The sequence below is a fragment of the Aspergillus steynii genome (assembly GCF_002849105.1).
Source record: "Aspergillus steynii IBT 23096 chromosome Unknown P170scaffold_1, whole genome shotgun sequence".
Classification (NCBI taxonomy): domain Eukaryota; kingdom Fungi; phylum Ascomycota; class Eurotiomycetes; order Eurotiales; family Aspergillaceae; genus Aspergillus; species Aspergillus steynii.
In genome coordinates this window covers 6,471,961-6,489,701 of record NW_020194398.1, presented here as the reverse complement: position 1 = coordinate 6,489,701, position 17,741 = coordinate 6,471,961, and the positions used below count along the sequence as shown (strand labels likewise).

General features: G+C 51.4%; 4 protein-coding genes across 4 annotated transcripts; 1 reads left to right on the top strand and 3 right to left on the bottom strand.

Moving 5' to 3' along the window:
• Window positions 1–201: 201 nt before the first annotated feature.
• P170DRAFT_461621 (aminoglycoside phosphotransferase family protein) lies at window positions 202–2,342 on the top strand (the record flags this gene model as incomplete). Its single annotated transcript, XM_024852050.1, has 3 exons — window positions 202–561; window positions 591–981; window positions 1,044–2,342. The coding sequence occupies 3 exons, from the start codon at window positions 202–204 to the stop codon at window positions 1,958–1,960; spliced, it is 1,668 nt and encodes a 555-aa protein (XP_024711165.1). The 3' UTR covers window positions 1,961–2,342.
• A 715-nt stretch (window positions 2,343–3,057) lies between these two features.
• P170DRAFT_51650 (protein phosphatase regulator GAC1) lies at window positions 3,058–5,665 on the bottom strand. Its single transcript, XM_024855245.1, has 2 exons — window positions 5,493–5,665; window positions 3,058–5,413 (listed from the first exon to the last, which is right to left on the bottom strand). Exon 2 carries the CDS (start codon window positions 5,278–5,280, stop codon window positions 3,172–3,174), a length of 2,109 nt encoding a protein of 702 aa, XP_024711164.1. The 5' UTR covers window positions 5,281–5,413; window positions 5,493–5,665; the 3' UTR covers window positions 3,058–3,171.
• P170DRAFT_51149 (uncharacterized protein) lies at window positions 5,626–6,427 on the bottom strand. The gene has a single exon (XM_024854895.1). The coding sequence runs from the start codon at window positions 6,392–6,394 to the stop codon at window positions 5,972–5,974; it is 423 nt and encodes a 140-aa protein (XP_024711163.1). The 5' UTR covers window positions 6,395–6,427; the 3' UTR covers window positions 5,626–5,971.
• Window positions 6,428–15,778: 9,351 nt separating this feature from the next.
• P170DRAFT_443565 (gibberellin 2-oxidase) lies at window positions 15,779–17,017 on the bottom strand (the record flags this gene model as incomplete). The annotated part of the gene is made up of 3 exons (XM_024850560.1): window positions 15,779–16,086; window positions 16,142–16,571; window positions 16,631–17,017. The coding sequence occupies 3 exons, from the start codon at window positions 17,015–17,017 to the stop codon at window positions 15,779–15,781; spliced, it is 1,125 nt and encodes a 374-aa protein (XP_024711162.1).
• Window positions 17,018–17,741: the final 724 nt, after the last annotated feature.

Here is a 17,741-nt window from a genome sequence, read left to right as displayed (position 1 = left end):
CTTCCCTCCTCGGGTTACGAGTCACGACGCGCTATTGCTCAACGACAACGAAATGACAGATCTTCCCATCTTTCTCAAACGCCAGAGATGAAGGCCATCCGAGCCCGCTTCCTGAACAGAACTCTCGGGACCACGCTTGGCCGCCGCTACCACCCCCACGATACGCCCATGACTGCTCCCTTTTCTTCCAGTAATACCAAAATGAATGAGACCGAGGGTATCGCGGATTCAAAGCATGACATTGAGGCACTCAATCGGTTTACCTCAGGTCGTTGGCTCTGGAACGAGCGACAGCAGCTTGCCTGCCGCTATGTTAGGTTCGACCTCTCGACACTTCTGAAACTCGCTGCCTCCGCGATCGGATCGAGGTCATGCACCCGAGTGCTAAAGATCTCGGAGGGTCAATATAACAAAGTATTCCAACTTACCATGGACGATGGACGCGAGATTATTGCGAAACTTCCAAATCCCAACGCAGGCAGACCACACTTCACGACAGCTAGCGAGGTTGCAACCATGGACTTTGTATGGCCTAGTTTCCTTTTCTACTGCGACTTCTTTGTGCGCGTCTGTATTAACCTTACTACCAGTTAAGGAATGTCCTGGAACTCCCTGTTCCGAAGGTCTACGCCTGGAGTTCTCGAGCATCAGAGAACCCTCTCGGAGCAGAGTATATCTTCATGGAGAAGCAGGCTGGCGTGGTATTAACCGACGTATGGGATACCATCAAAGGAAAACAGAAGATCCAAATTCTCGACCAGGTTGTTGATATTGAAAGGCGCTTAGCAACCATACAATTCGCCAAGTTTGGATCCTTATATTATAAAGACGACCTGACCAATAATGCCGATTCTACTTCACCGCTATATGTTGATTCAACTGGAAACGAAGTGCGGAACAAAACATTCGACATTGGTCCGACTAACCACCGATCTTTTTTTGACTTCGGGAGAGGCGCATTAGATATTGAACGTGGCCCATGTACGTTTATTTCTAACTTATACGATGTTCTTATCTTATACTTACCTATACACAACCTTTAGGGTCAACAGTCACAGAATTCATGTCAGCTATTGCGCGGAGGGAGATTGCAACTGCAGAAGCAGGTCTCCAGTATCCCCTAATGCCTGAGGGCCTTTTCTACGGCCCCCGACAATACCAGCCTAGCCTTTCTAAAAAGCTCTCCGGGTTAGAGAACTATCTCAAGGTGGCACCTCATGTTCTCCCAGAGAATAAGGCCACCCATGCCTCAGTTTTATGGCACGGCGATCTTCATTCGCAGAATATATTTGTCGACCCTCAAGACCCAGGCCGTATTGTCGGAATTATTGACTGGCAGTCCGTCAGTGCTTGTCCGCTTTTTATGCAGGTTGGACGCCCGGCGTTTCTTGATTACAACGGTCCGGTTCCTGAAAATTTGGGGAAGGTCCCTTTACCACAAAACCTCAACTCCATGGGACCAGACGAACAGCAGAAAGCAAAAGCACTCCATCTAGCACAGTCGCTACATAATCTCTACCTCGTTCGGCATCTCCAAGCTAACAAAACAGTTTTTCAAGCGATCCAGGGCCAGAATACCCTCCGGCATCAGATTAGTATGGTTCCGGGATTGGTCTTGATGGACTACGAGCCGCTGCTCAATAGCCTTCTGAAAGATGTTGAGAAGGAGTGGGCACAGATTGTTGGCTCTCCTCAGACGCCGTTCCCATTGCAGTTCTCGGACGAGGAAGTCCAGCAGTGGGCGGTGGATGGCGAACTCTGGGCCCAAGGGGTTGGACTCATGGATGTATTTGTTAGCGACACCGGCTGTTTTAAACATTGGGATGGCAGGGTCAGCGACGGCGATTACGAAAAATCTAGGAAAGAGCTAGACGAGGGGGTGAAAAGGTTCTTGGACCGTGAGGCCAGGAATGATGCAGAACGCAGGGAGTGGCTCAAGGCCCTACCGTTCGTGGATTGAAGTGTGCGGGCAAGGCTGGAAAATATCACTGGTTTAGCATTTCCGGCATTTTGTGGACCTTGTTGTAGGCTTTCACATATCCTACGGAATATAGGTCAGAGATGGCTTGTCCCTCATGTATACCTAGGTACTCGACCCGTATGTCTAGTGAGTCTAGTGAGAAGCCCATTCTCGGTCGGACTCTGAGCGAGAGGATCTCTCTGCCGTGCTTGCCCTTTTCTCTGGCTAGATTCCTTTCATTGGTTCAAGTCGCCATGATAAGCCGCAGAGGGGCCATTGTTTCAGTGTACCATCTTCAAACCACTGACCACAACACCATCGTCTTAGAGGTGTAATTGCAGCCGATCTAACATTGAAGTTGTTGACAAAACAGTCTATGATGAAACCCACAAAGTCAATGCTTAATATGCAGTTCTAATTCTTACAGATATCCTGCGCTGTGTTGATCAACAAATATCCTTTCCGTTTCTAGGGCTATTCGCTGTTCACAAATATGTATTCCTGCGCTTTCTGTGCCCGTTCGACATAGCAGACCAAAACTCCGCGGAGTGGACTCATCATACAGAAACTCTCCCTTTGTTCAGATCACCGACCCTAAACCGTCAAGGCATGCTAAAGAATAAACCCTCGATCCTCCATACAGAACCTCACCACGGACTGAGTAGATTGCAAAAGAGAGCCATGTAAATGCAGCAAAAGTGAAAGAGGAAAAACGAGAAGGAAAGAAAAAGAAGGAGAAAAGAAACACTTTTCATGTTCAGAAATAGCCCGTTTCAGAGCATTTGCATGATCGCTGGAAACAGACTACCAGCTAAACGTGGAAATGGAAAATGCGTAACTTCGTAATCGTTAAAGGTATCGCGGGTCGACAGATCAGCCGCCCGATCCTTCTGTCGAATCACTGGGAGTAACGTGCCATAGACACCCATGAGATGATCGCCCCGCGGTTTATTACACGTCGCAAAAGGCGGACACAAACCCATGTATCCCTGATTGAGAGAACATAGAAAAGAAAAAGAAGACAGGAGATTACAATGGAGACAAGAAAAAGAAAAGGGGAAAGTAGAACAAAATGACAAGAACCTGAACCTTTACAAGGTTGCGTTTTACAACAAAACGCTGCACGGCACAAGCAATGCTGGTAAGTCGATTCATATGAATTGAATCGATATCGAGCAAGACAAGATCGAATTGTGCAAGACACACGATGCTTATCCTCGAATGGCTGTCGGTGTATGTGTTTCCTGAAGAAATCGGTTCTGGACCGGTTGATGGTGGTTGTAGGCAAATGGTTTGGGAGAAGAGGAGGAACTCCGGCCGCTGATCTTCGTCACATCCATGAGAGGTGACGGAAGCGGGGAGGATTTCGGTGATGGTGGATTGGAAGAATCGGTTGAATCCTTCCGGGCGCCGGGCTCGTCGTTTTCGGACCCCGAAGGCCCGGAATCATTGGAGTTTGAAGACCCAAAGAAACAGTATCTATCGACAAGTTCCTTATAGGTCGATGACTCGCGGTGCGGTTTGCCGAAAGCTAGGGTAGAAGGTTTAGATTCTTCTCTATGCCCTGATTGGGGTTTCTTCTCGCCAACTGACATGTCTTTCTGACTATCAGCGCCTCTCCCCTTGGGCTGATATTGTTTCTCGCCGTGAGTTGCAGATCGCCCAGACTTCGCTCGAGCAGTCAAGGTTGTCCGATCGAGCTCGGGCTTGGTCCGCATGACCGCGGACAAGGATGCCTCGAAGTCATAGCGGTTACCAAACATCTGGTGAGACTGCTTTTCCCGGCGGATAGGAGGCGGGGCCTCAAGGTCGTGGGAAGGATCTTCGCACAATGTCACGCTCTTAGATTCCTTCGAAGGCCGACCGAAGGACAGGGAATCATTCAAGCTTGAGAAGTCATCAAAGGCCGAGGGCACCGACTGAGGGCGGACGCCGGAGTGGGTAAAAGTCCTGCTCCGTGGAAGAGTTGGGCGTGATGCCACGGTCGGTGCCGGCTGGGGGCTGGGGGGTGAAGGTTTCGCTTTGGGGATTTTAAGGAAATTCACCTGGAAATTCCTGGACTGGTTATTGTCCCAGTACTCGCAGCCCTTGACACTGTAGCGGATGCAGATAAACATGGTCTTCCTTTCCAGATTGGCCTGATCGTTCAACTTGATGCTGAATGAGAATCGATCAAATCCATCGTACTTTTGGTTGCGGTTTGCACCCTGATCATACTCCGCATGGACCTCCGAGACTGTCTTCCAATGATCAAAAGTGAAACGAGAGGCGACATGCTTTTCGAATGCTAGATTTGCCGCCGCAACCACGCCAATTAGGGTGCTCTTGTCGGATGAGAGAGACAGTCGCTCCAGGCGAACTCGCTGCTGCGACCTGGCGGCAGTGTCTTTAGGGAAATTGGTAAGATGCAATCCCCATTCTAACGATGATCCATCGGAAGAGCCTTCCTTTTTGAACGGGAATTCCCTTTGCGCCTCGAAATCTTCGACGGGCGAGGTGCCAGTGCTAACCGCCTGTGGTTTGTCCAATTGCAAGAAGTGACGGATATGTTCAAGCTGAGAGTCGAAATGAACCGCCTTGGAATAAGTTGGAGTTCCTGGCATGCTTGAAGGGCGCCTCCGAGCCGAAGCTGGCCGTAGAGCGGGTCTCACAAGCTCCCCCGACTTCTTCCGCACCATTGGGTGTTTGGGTTGTGGTTCATCATCACGATCGCTCTCCTCAGGCGAGCTTGTTAGTGCGGACTCTTCTTGGCGATGTGCGATAGCATTCTCCGTGAATGACCGCGAGTGGGAAATCTTGCGAGCTTCCTTGGATAGAGGTGGGCGCGTAGGTGGCTTGGGAGCATTGAGTGTGGGAGTCACACTAGAGGAAGGCATCTCGTTCGGTTGGCGCTCGGGAGAAGAAACTCTTCGTTGCTCAATGGACCTCACCGCGGCCTCTAGTTCCTCCAATCGAGGACCATCTCGATGCTTATACGGAGCCTCCTCGTCGCTGGAATTGGGAGCGGACTCCGGCGGAGAGATGATCGCTCCGGGGGGCATGAGGGCCTCACTTACGGGAGGAGGGGACTGTCGAACACTGCCATGGGGGTCAAATGCATGATGGACTTTGAAGGGTTTGTCAATCGAGTTCTTGCTGTTGGACGAGCTTCTCCGATGCTTGCGGAGATACGACGTCGAGTTGTAGAAACGGGAAAGATGCGGGCGTCCTTCTTGGGGGCCAGCCAGCGTGGGCGAGCTGGGACAGGATTGGGAGATAGGGTCGGAGTATTCAATGTGCTGCGCGGAAAGCGTCGACTTCAGCGGCGCAGTGTATGGCATCCGGCCGACTTGAGTGTTTCAACACCAGAACCGGGGATAAAGAAGCGAACGGGGTCAAAAGTTCCTTTCGTTTGCTTCCGCGAGGGCGTTCAGATGGTCAGCGGTTGGTTGAAGCGGCCCCTGTCAAGAAAGACTAGAAGTCTGGAATCAGCAAGAGCGTGACGCGGAGCGATCAAGGCGGCGTTTGGCTTGTTGCAGATGTGGGGAATGACGTTTTGCGCATCAGTTGAACCAAGTGGAGAACCAGGCGTAGAGAATCATAACACCGAATGTATAGCACCAACACAACAGATATAGATGGCAGATGATGATAGAGCGTAGGAAGGGGTTTAAGATGGATGGAATGGGAGGCGAATCTAGTTAAAAGACGGAGCAGGCCGGAGATCGGAGGGGGGAGGCAAAGGAGACGAGGGTATCACAACAGAAGCTCCAACCAGTAACACAAAAGGGGCCTGTGAGATGGGGTGATTCGAGAAAGCCACCGACAGGGGACCTTGGAGATTGACGGGGAATGACGGTAGGGAATAAAAAAAGAAAGAAAAAAGAGAGGAATGGATAGGGTGGGATCGAGTCCATCACCGGTTGGAGGGACGTACCTTGTCGGTTCGACATCTAGTGAGAGAACAAAGAAAAAAAAAAATAGAAACGAGACAGTATTGATGGCGAGTGGCGAATGGGAATCCGTGCACTTTTAAGATTTCCGAAATCTCCTTAAAAAGAAAGAGGAGAGCAAGTCAGATCCACGAAGGGAATGATATGGGGGAAGGAGAGAAGGAGGAGCGAAGATGGTGGAGGGGGAGAGAATTATATGATCTGACGCGAGTACTGCCAGCCGGAGGAGCAGGTAGCAGGTACAACCAGGGAAGCCGGCTGGAGTACAGGTACGGTAAAGATAGTGATAATCCCTAATCGACGATAAGAGGAGAACTGCTTGCACGAGAGGGGCGGAGAAAAAAAAGTTTAAGCAGAGAGTTCCGCGGAATCTCCAAAAAATGCAGGGAATTGAATTTTCTTTTTTGGGGGACGTAACCTTGAGCAATGCAGAACTAAGCAATGGAGGAGTTTGATTCGGAAAATAAATCGACGTCGGCAGGATTAATTCCATGGATCGCATTATTTTTCAATCTCCAATTGATTTTTATTTTAATGGATTATTATTTATTACTCTCGTCTATGCCCCCTGAATGGCCAAAGCAGCTGCGCGCCATCCCAAATTTGCCGCCGCACCCGGAAACGGTATTAGCGGTAAATACGAGACCCGTCGCTGGTCAACTTAATTTAGGCGATCGAACGGTCTGGGACGGTGGGACGATCCCCGGTCGAGTCAGTCTTGACGCTGGTCTGGCCGTTCCGTGGCTGACGGGGGGTTTTTGCCTCTCGGTCGTTGCTTCCATCCGCCGATGATGACTTTCCCAAGGATCCTCGTACTTTTGGGGGATGGAGATGGACTGATGGGGGAATCCCCAGACGAGATGTACATTCGAAAAGTATCAAGTACTCCGTGGGTGGCTCGGTGGAGGGCAGGTGATCTTCCATGCTGCATCTCCGGAATATTATGGTGTGAGTGGTCCCCTCCATGCATTGGTCGCATGTACGGGACACCGAGTGTATGCAGCTGCTGCGAGTCTCAACGCAGGCAGGAATGTCGAAACAAGGAAGCCGTGCATCCCTGCAGTGACCGTCTCGCATCTTGATTCTCCAGCGAAATCCTGCGGGCGGCTCCCCTCTGGACTTTTCTTACGCCATACGACCATTCCGCCAGAAAGGGACTGATACCTATCCGAATCCAATCAGATGAAGAACGCCCGGCCTGCCCATGGATCGACGAACTGGAACGGGGAGTAGATAAGGCCGTGGCCATCACCTCCCCCGTCCGAGGTGTCCGGGCCTCTCCATGGTCCCATGGATTCCGGGTCTTGGACGGCGGAGTGACAAGCAGATCAGTCCATCTGCCTGTCATGTTGTCCCCACCTCCTCCCTCCAGCCCTTGTTCTTAGCGCCGGTCTAACCGTGCCCCCACGGCCCAACCAAACGCCCCCAGACCTCCCGCGCCAGGTTCTAGATACTCAACCCACACGCAATGGATGAAACTTGGGGCTCTTGGGGGGAGGTTTATTTAATCCAGTCCCGCGATAACTGATCCTGAAAATCATCTTCACCGGAATAGGGATGGCATTCCCCCACCCCAACTGCCCACCTCCCTATTCTTGCAGTGGATCCGTCCGTATTGCCTGCTGGGATCGTTTCTGGCGCACGTTCGTCTGGATTCTCGAGGCCGCCCGCCGTTGGTGCCTGTACCATTGGCCATGTGCAACTTAAGGGGCATTGCGCGATGGTCGGTGGTGAGACTGGATCGACATGGTGTCCTGCCGGTTGCGGTCGCTAGGATCGACCGAGAGTATCTATGGTTAGGGTTAGCATCAATTAGAATTTGGACTCGACGGTTAGATATCGAGCAGCTTGACTTTGGCGGTCTCACGGATCCGCCTGAAGGATAAAAGAGCGACCGTGGATTATGCGATGGAGGATCTCGTTATCAACATTCCCGACGAGTATTGCGAAATGAGCGAGTCCCACTCGAGCTAACACCCCAAGAACCCGAGTGCTAGTCTCATATCTATCAACGACATACATAACCGCTACTCCCCAGCAAGGATGCACTAGCGCCGTTCATGCCAACTAATTTCCTTGGAAAGTCGCCCGAATGACATCAGAATCCCATCCCAGGCAGTATTATTTCCAGTACTTGATATCCGGATTCTTGATTTGACTTTGGTCAGTCTCATCCCCCCCTCCTTCCTTCAGACCTGCGGTGGTGAGGACTCTGGTGTGATTGCAAATGCTTCTGCAGCACGACCAACGCTGAAGGGGGCATTGATTGACCAGCGACGGTTGTACTTGACGGCTTGGCTGGTCCAAAATTATCGCATGGTCTGGTTGGGTGGCCTGCGGGCTGCATGTCGAGCAAGGAATTCTCGCCAGTCATCGAGGGTGCTGGTTTTTTGGATTTTTCTACATACATATTTCATGGATCGTGCAACGGTCTAGGCAAGGGAAGTCCCAGGTAAGGTACCTCCGGAGTACCGCGTCGTTGGTATGAAAGCTTGCCGGAACCAGGTAGATCCGACGTACCAGGAACAAAGTAGGATGGCCGGGATGGCATAATCTGCCAATAATTTTGTCTAATCGAAACCTCCATCCCGGGCGTTATCAGTGCATCGGTGCGACATTGGCAAGTCGAGATTGCATTTCTCGCGATAGCGCCGCCCATCCCTTGCTTGCCGACGGCCTGCACAGAAAACTTCTTTGATTGTGGCTTGCATCATTTTTTCTTCTGGTTGCCGCCGACCGCCCCTGAGCTCGACGGAGTATATTGGAGGGGAGAATCCTAATCATATTAATCTCTCGTGTTTCACGATCCACCTATGCAAGTCTCACTTCGCTATAATCTTTATGGTGCCGGTCAACTACTCTAGACTGAGTATCGCGGATCCGCTAGCGAGGCAGAGTTTTAGTCGCCACCAGGGCTGAAGTTCTAGGCCGACCGTAGACAGTACTAGAATGACTCGAATGTATAAAGGCCGAGTTTGAGGTAGTATCGACCCGGAGAGCTCACGGACCTTACCCTTGGATCTTTTTTTTTTTTTTTTTTTTTTTTCTTTTTCTTTTTCTTTTTCTTTTTTCATTCAGAGTTAGTCAGAGGCGCCGCCCCGATCGGCCCTCCGCCATGACCTCCGACTGTCAGGATTAAATTATTAATAGCATCCGCGACTATTGCAGAGGCGAGTCACGCTGACCCGAATGACAGTTCCTCAGGACACGGATGCCATTGAGATCACGACCACCCGAGCCAGTTTTGACCGTCTATCGCGCAAGATGGAAAAAATCCAGAAGCCCTAAACTCCCGAGGCAGTTGATCGGGGACTTTTTCCGGCTCCTACCGGTCGGGCTGCCAGGAAACAACGGGCAAACAAATCTCCTTCATGCGGGCATCCAGCGAACCGTAGGCAGTCGGTATCGACTATGCGTACATGCTATGTACTCCGTACAGCCTCTCCATTGTCTACTCCAACACGAGTGGAGCTGGCGGCCTGCACCGTGTGCGCCTCCTTGAAACTAGAACTGTGTATGCTACTACCTAATCGTACTAGGGAGGGAGTAGTACTCCGTAGGCCGGAGTACCTCAGGCTCTGATATACATGCATCGATGTACCTCCCTCCTGGCTTCAACTCCCCCTGTCGGCGTCCAAGACAGACTACGGAGCAGACCGTACCGGTGAGCGTTTCTGACTCTCCCAATCAGTGCTGGGCGCCCGAGCGGGTAATCGGCGTCGCTGCCTCGATCGACGGCAATCCAGCCACGTTCGAGCCCGGGCTTCTTCCTCGCGCCGGACGTGAAACTTTGGGGCTTATTCGAGGGGCCAATCCGCTGCCGGCGCTGCGGACGTGCTTGCGATCTTTGGCTTTTCCCTGTCGTCGCATTTCCTCTCCTCTCCTCTCTTCTCTCCTCTGCTCTGCTCTGCTCTAGACCTGTTCAACCGACGGTGGAGTTCTTAGGTAACATCTCCTTCACTAGACTGGAGTCTTTTGACATGCATCTCTTCCGCAGAATCCGACCCCGACACAAAAGTCTTTGTACGATCTAGCGTCCAGTGGCTGCGGTAGGAACCCCACGGACGCAGTCGGCGAACTAGGTCACGACAGCATGGTATCCGAGCGTCGGGCCAGCTCACAGATTACGGATGATCTCCACCTGCAAGCATAACGATGCAGACACGGAGAAGACTCGCCAGCCAGAGAGAGGGGAAAGCGGCATCTCAGCCTTTGTGAACTCAACTCACCTCCCCACGGGGAACTTCAGACTTGCTGTTCGCACAACCCAAAATCCGATTTAATCGTGTCCAACGCACTCCGCTTCCGAAGTGGAAGACGACTGATAAGAAGATGGAGAAGCGGGGTTTGATCTGGGGAATTGTCGTTACGCTCTCCTCCGACCTCTTCAGTCCAGCGGCGCAGTCCTCGACGGCCAATATTTCCACAATCATCGATCGCGCCCGTCTCAAATCCCTGTCTATCACCCAGGTCGACAGGATGAGCATGCCCCCTCTCTGCTCATACTGAACAGACCATGATCTCCGGCTTCCAGCCCGCGAGAAACTTCCCCCGATGACGACTCTAGACCTGACTAGATAGCCACCTCGTAGATTAGCCCGTTGATTGACATCTGCACAGACAGAACAAGCAATCAAGCAACCCATCACCGCCAAAGAGATAGAGCACCAAGTCCCTAGACTGCATGGCATCCCACCCACCTGACATGCGACATACAGCACGCGCGTTGCCAATACCCAGACTCGATCCCCTCATGGATAGGACAGACCTACCACGAAACGCTCACATGTGCCCTACAGTAATTAACTGGAATCATTGAATCGAGTCGAATCCCAAAATCCCCACTTATGCGGCGCCTAGAGCGCCGTACAGTGCGGCGTAAAGTAGACTACCTCGAACGAGAATCGCCCCAAATAACAGCCAAGCCAACCTACCCCGTCCTGTCATATCAGCACCCTGGACAGGATTCAACCTCCCTGCCCAACTAGCACTCCGGGATCCACGCACGTCCATCAGGGCGCAAGTCCGCGCAAGCCGAGCTGGTCGAAGGAGGTGAGGAGACGGAAGCGGGGAGGGGCCGCAGCTTACGTGCGTCGGTGGAGCTTGGGAGATAGTGAGGTATGGAAGGTCCTAGCTGGGCCCCGTTTGTTTTGATTGTCATGGCTGTCCTGGCTCAGATGACCGACTCCTTTTTGTTTCTTTTGTTCGGACTCCATTTTGCGTTGACGAGATACGCGAGTTTGTTAGGGAGGAGTCACGCCATCGATGCCATGGATGGGAAGGTCACCTGAGATCTGGCATTGTGCTTGCACTTGCCGCTCGGCTTCAACGTGATGATTCCCTCGGGTTTGGTTCGGTGATTGCCGTCAGTGGACGATGTTCTGTTGCCGTTGTTTGATCTCGTCGATAAGGATTGCAATGGATGCCTTCCCCTCTTTGTAGGACGGAGGAAGGGTGGATAGGTAGGACAAGCCTCTTCGATTCGTTTTCTGTCTCTTAAGACTCCAGCTATATTGTTATTCATGTTCTAACTCTTGAAAATAGCATTCTCTACGCATCATGCCATCCCCGACCTGCCAGCCCAGTCTTAACCAACCGATGGTCTCTGGAAATGATTGGAAGGGATGGCTTCTTCGAGATAAACCACGGAGCTACTGGGCGTCTAGTTGTGAGTAACTCGAACAATTGCATCTCTGCTGACGGTATGAAGATAAGGGATGGTTCTCATATACCTATGCTTGTTGATAATATTGTTGTCCATGGGGCTCTGAGCCGAGCAAATAAACATGGGGCTTGGAATTGCAGTGAGTCTCGCATGTGATGATATGTACCCCAGGAACTATACTAATTGGTTGTTTCATTCAACAGGTCTCCTGTTTCCTTCAAGTACGAGCAGCTCCTGGGATCGAAGTTCATAGCAAAACATACTATCAGTCGTGTTGGATGATCGCTTCGGGAATTGCGATACGTGTAGGTCTGAGATGGAGAAGATATAAGGTTAGACAATGAATGGAAAGTTCTGATGTATGGAGATAGCCACTACTTTCGGCCTAGTAGTTGGGTGTTGTCTTAACGGACATACTCTATATTCCATAACAATTGTCATTACACTCTCTCAATCGAAGTCCACTGAATGAATTGAACTTCCGTACCCCAGATTCGTAGGGCTATAACACATCGAAATATCAACCAGCTACAATGAATCACCCGTCGCCCAGCCAAAATAAGATGCGACAAACCTTCCCCAGTTCCTTCTTTGTTCTCGAAGCCCTCCTCCCACCTAGCTCGCAGCTCCAGAAGATCGTAAGCAACCGACCAAAAGGGTAAAGCTGAAACGATTGGCCGCCAAAACACACGAGTACGAGGTCCCTAACCACGGTACATCATGCACCCATCCACCCATTGACAATAGCACAACCGGACAAGGGAAGCGGATCAACCGGATCGCGCTTCCCCGTCGTCCAATCGCCCGGCAGCATGGCCTCGTCCAGCGTCCGATATCAGCATCAGCGAACAAGTAACCTCACCTCCCGTTCCCCAGATGACCAAGCACCAAGCAAACACCTTCCGTTCCGATTAGTCCGGATAGCAAGCGAGCCGTCTACGGGCACAAAGAGCGGCCGGCGTACACGTCGTATGGACGCTGTGTCTTACCACCGGACCGGGAGATATGCATGCTTCTGTTATGATGTGAAGAGGAAGCATTACGCAGTAGTTAGGAGCTGCGGCGCTGCTATACGACAAGACCATTAGCCCCAGACACAGACGGGATCAGCCGAAGATCCGAGCGCGATAAGCCTTGTCCCCTCCCTCTCTTCCTTGCCCCCACCCGCGACGAGGAAGCTCCATCGGCCGGAGCTATATTCTTCGCCGGATCTGGCAACGCTGAGACAGGACTGCGGGGTGCAGGAGAAGGAAGAGGGAGAGGGAGGAGTGTTTGACAGCTCAGACGGAAGGTGTATCATTGAAAGGATGGCGTTGTGGACGCACGCGCGGTTCCGTGCGGGGTCGAGCTCGACACCTGAGGATTCGGGCCGGTCATTGGCTTGTAGCGGTCGACAGGAGAGCAGGTAGACGAGACATTCTCATGCGATCCTTTGGACCTTCCCTCTTCCTGTCCCCCATGTCGCCATCAACGCTACCTACCCTCCGTACTCATTCTCCAATGCCCCCATCATAACCCCCTCCGTCGTCATCAGCGTCTCCAATTACTGCATCAATGCACCCCATGCTCCCTTGCCTACCCCGTACTTGAATGACGGACCACCCCTGCTCAGCGCTAACGCCCGTCGCCGTTACACAGGCCGATGGTGAGCACGGTCGTCGGTGGCTGGTGCCCAGCGCGTGGCGTGCGGACGCTTTGTTGGCGTGGTGGAGTTACGGAGGGCGCCAATGATGTTATCATAGACGCGGGCTGCTGCTCGCCTCTTTGTCAGTGGCGACGGAGGGAGGATTTCGTGTGGACGAGGGATGGGTGGAAGAAGTCTGGGTCGAGGCATTCTTGTGGCAATGAAGGGAGGGGTGGACTCCTGGCGCCTGGATGTCTTCTCGGCTGCAGAATATGATAGAAGGTGAGTGTAATCGGAACCAGAGGAAGAGTGAGAATCTTCTAATGACACATGTGCAGATCCGATTATCGGAGGCGTTTTGGCCGAGCGAAGTCCGATATCTTGATGCATTGGCGTTTTCGACTTCATCGAGCAATCTCCCAAGCGATGACTCAAACCTTCAAACCAAACGATCTTTCGGCCGGAAGCCTCTGGCCAGACGTCCCGGGAACATGGATGCTGAGCACAATTGCATGATCGGTGAATAAGCGTTCGGGATGGGCTGATCTCCCTGAATCATGACATTCGAAGACCCGGACGGCCATAGGGCTAATGGTGGATCAGGAGAAGACATCCTTCGAAGCCGACTAGTGGGAATGATCTACCGGGTTCTGTTCTTTGGTTGAAACCGCCATCCTTGTCAGCCCTTCCCACGCTTCCCAGGTTTGACTCGCGAAGTCGTACAGTGCTTGTGATGTGAAACTATACTAGCCTACAGCGTGGCAGACCACGTTCCACCGTATCTGCGGTCTTTCTCTCGGTCGGGTCGGAATACGATGCCTTCAGAGTTCAGCAGAATGGCATATTCGGGATTTGTCGAGCCATACCCCGCGTGATCAGAGTGAAGGTTCCTGTCAGTCTGCAGAGGATGTCAGAGGGCTGTTCTGACTCTGTGTTGGGTTTGATGAAAACATAAATTGGGAGACTCGTGCCCTCGTGATGCTATCCCACTCCATATTCTATCTCTAGATTCTGCTGAAACCTTCACGCCATCTCGAATCGAGAGAGCAGCTAAGTATCATTCGTCAGTGTTTCTACCGCAGGGCAAAGACTGACATGATACGCATAGAGTGAAGCAGGGAATTCCAGAACCATATTAGCTTCGCGCCCCGAACGATCGTTTACGACGCATGCGGAAGAGCCTTTCGTATCGGCAAATAAATCAGCATAGACAATTGATAATGAGACGAGCGCTGCTACACCTGATACTATCCATCGCTGACCACACCGGGTATGCCTACCAATCTTTGCAGACAACGTAATCCAAGCTCCCGGAAATTGGCCATCTAGAGATGGAATATGAGTTCTATGCGAACAAACATCCGTCTGTCACTATCTTCATGTTGTGATAATGAGATAGTTGTAAGTGAATAACGGAGAAAATATCATGGGCCTCAATTGCTCCTGTCCAGATTGAAGCTATTCCATACAGGAAACCAGAGTTACATCGGGCTTCGCATATTTCAATAACTTCCCCAGCGCTTCAACTCACCTCAACACGATAATCATTTCACCAAACAAAAGCCACACATGAAACTCCCAAGCACCAACAGCCTCTCCTCCCCCTACCATAACTCACAACTTCGCCCGCCCACATAGTCATTCCAGTTCCTCGACTAGAGCAGATTGAGCCAACGGATGTGACTCAGGAGCGGGAGCCAGCATCACGTCGCTGGTCGGGTGATAGCAGTGTCCGTAGCTACAGCCCCCCTGGTGATATTACTGCACCAGCGGGGGAAGCCCTGGCAAATGTCAGCATTACCATTTAGAGCTATAAGCAAGACAACTGGAGGTTATCAGACCGCCTACAAGTAGATCCGTCAGACCCGTCACTACTAGAACATCTTGCGACAAAGTATACTCAGAAAGATTATTTATTATATATCAAGAATATGTAGAGCCTCGGTCCAAAAGAATATTATAGTACAGCTACTATTAATAATAATAATACAATATTTCTTATTTCCAAGCACGAGGAGAAAAAGCTTACCGCCAAAGGCCAGTTTATCAGCGATAACAAGTTTCAGTCATTAGTTTCGCGTGTGCTCGATGAGCCAGAGCCGGCATCCCCTGTGAAACGCCTGCGCATGGGAGCCGCCTTCCATGAATTATTAGCAGACATGTGGCGGGACTTAAGGCGCACTTACAAATATAATATAAAGAAGAATAGGTCGGGCTTCTCAAAGCAAGGGCCGGAATAGGATACATTTTCTGTGTCGTGATATGGCTTATAAAGAGCTTTCTATATTAGCTGTCATGTATTTCCTATTATATAAGTAGGATTTTAAGTGCATGGCCACGTGAGTGTAATCAACGTAGAATTACGAGATTAAGAAGACCTTTCTGTGAGAGAACCCTTCTTATAAGGATCCTCTTGTGAGGAAATCGATCATGTGAGACTCGACCTGGAATAGACCACCAGCCAAGAGGGAAAAGGCCTTGTGAACCATCCTCTGGAACAGCCCTAGTAACAGAACCTTCCAGTCAAGACCATGGCGCTCATATTCTCACACAAACACTTCAGCTGCGGTGCCTTGCGGTTGCATCGTGGTGCATATCTACTCATAGAAATTCTGCACCTTGAGTCCCTTGAACTCGAACGACGCGTTCTCGGAATGATCAATCACAGGCCGGTGATGCACATCCTTGACCCTAGCGCGGACGTATTCTGTCCCTGTTGCAGCAGGCTTACTGCCATCCTTGTCGTCCTCAGTGAGCAAACCAAGACGATCCAGTAAAGGCGACGGCACCGGCTTCATGATAGCCTGGTCTCCAGGTCTGCAGAAGTAGAGCAGTCCTAGACGGGGGATCCTGATCTGATCCGCTGGAGGCGTGACAACCCGGTGGATAGTGGATTTGAGGAATCCTGTCTACCATCAGTGGACGAAGAGCTTCGTATTCGGAAGAAACTAGGAGCGTACCGTTTGTAAGAAAGGACGTAGATTCGCCAAGATTGCATGTAATCCCCCGGTCCACAGGCTTGACGTACTTCCACTCCTCTTCGGGCGTTCGGATCTGTAGACCAGCCACATGCTGCGAGAACAGCAGGGTGAGACTGCCGTAATCGGTATGTCCGCCTTTTGTATACGCCTGCGCCTTGTCCCATTGTTCTTGGGTTCGGGTGTTGTAGAGCATATACCGGAGGTGGTCATCCGATCGCTCATCGTAGGCATGTGCGTTGAGGAGGTAGTCTTCTGGTAATTCGAGGATAATCGCTATTAAGATGAAGAGCTTCCGAATGACCGTATCGAAGAGGTCGCGGTGGAAGCTCGCGATCTCATCGTAGTTCTGTCGAATGATCCGGGGTTTGGGGATGTGCTCCCATGCAGGAATTGCTTTAGGGATGTTGAGCTAGTTATCTGCTTATTAGCTATGCTTCTAACATCGCAAAGGTTGATTAATGTACGTACCGCCTCGATATTGTCCTTCACCCCCGTATCCGCAATCCACCGCTTATTCTCCCGATACCCGAAGTACTCCCCCTCGGCGAAGTTGCATGCAACGCTCCGCTTTTCTTCCAACGGCTCCTTGAAGAACGCATTCCCAAGGCTGAACTGGCGAAGCACCCGATCATCATCGAGTCCGTGGCCAACCACCACCCAGAATCCAACGCGAGTGACTGCATCGTATAGTTGTTTGGCCAGTTCTTGCTTTCCGCCGGGCTCGTCGAAGCGGGAAAGGTCGATCTGGACCAGCGGGGCCCAGTCGAGGTTCTTAGTTGTAGGTGCAGGACGAGTCCATGGTTCGACGGGGACTCTGTCGGTTGAGACCGGGGCTTCTACGGCTGAGGGGGCCATAGTTTCTGGCTCTGTTGTGGTCTGGAGGTGGTGACAGAGTGGGATGATGGGATTTATGTGTAATTTGAAACGGTATCTTGTAATGCAGCGCGCATCTTGATTCCTTGGGGTCTGTCAGTATCCCCATTTCATTCTGAAGATGCGGGGTTTCATGAGGATTTCCATCCTTGCCTTGGATTGCGTCATACGCTAGGGAATTACCATGCCGGCTATTCTTCGTAGTATTTTGATTGGCTAGTCATGTCAAAGCAGGTGTACGCACTTTCAGATAGTGGATTAAGCATGTTCGAGGCTTGGGTGGATATGCCTGTTTCTGCTCGGCTAGCGCGATAGGTAATGGAGGACGACGCCGTTAAGGAGCTCCGAAAGGCAGTCAGCCATAAAACACAACGGCTGCAAGAGTAAAATCGCGTACTTCGAGATGAACTTCATCAGGAGAGGAAAAGGCACCAAAAGACGGAGAAGGAACTTTCCCGTCAAAGGGGAAAGCGTATTGTAGAGTGCAAAATCTGCTTTATGCAACCAGATCGCTGGGTGTCTATTCTATGTGGGCACATGATCTGCAGATCATGCGCAGGAAGACTTGGAGCAATGGGGAAGTGTCCTGTCTGCCGAGAACCAACACACGCCCAGGGTATTCGCGCTGGCGATTGCCAGGGTTGCCGGTTTAAAGGCATCTACCCGACTACTAACTGCACACAAGCCTCACGCCGGTCGGTTAGTA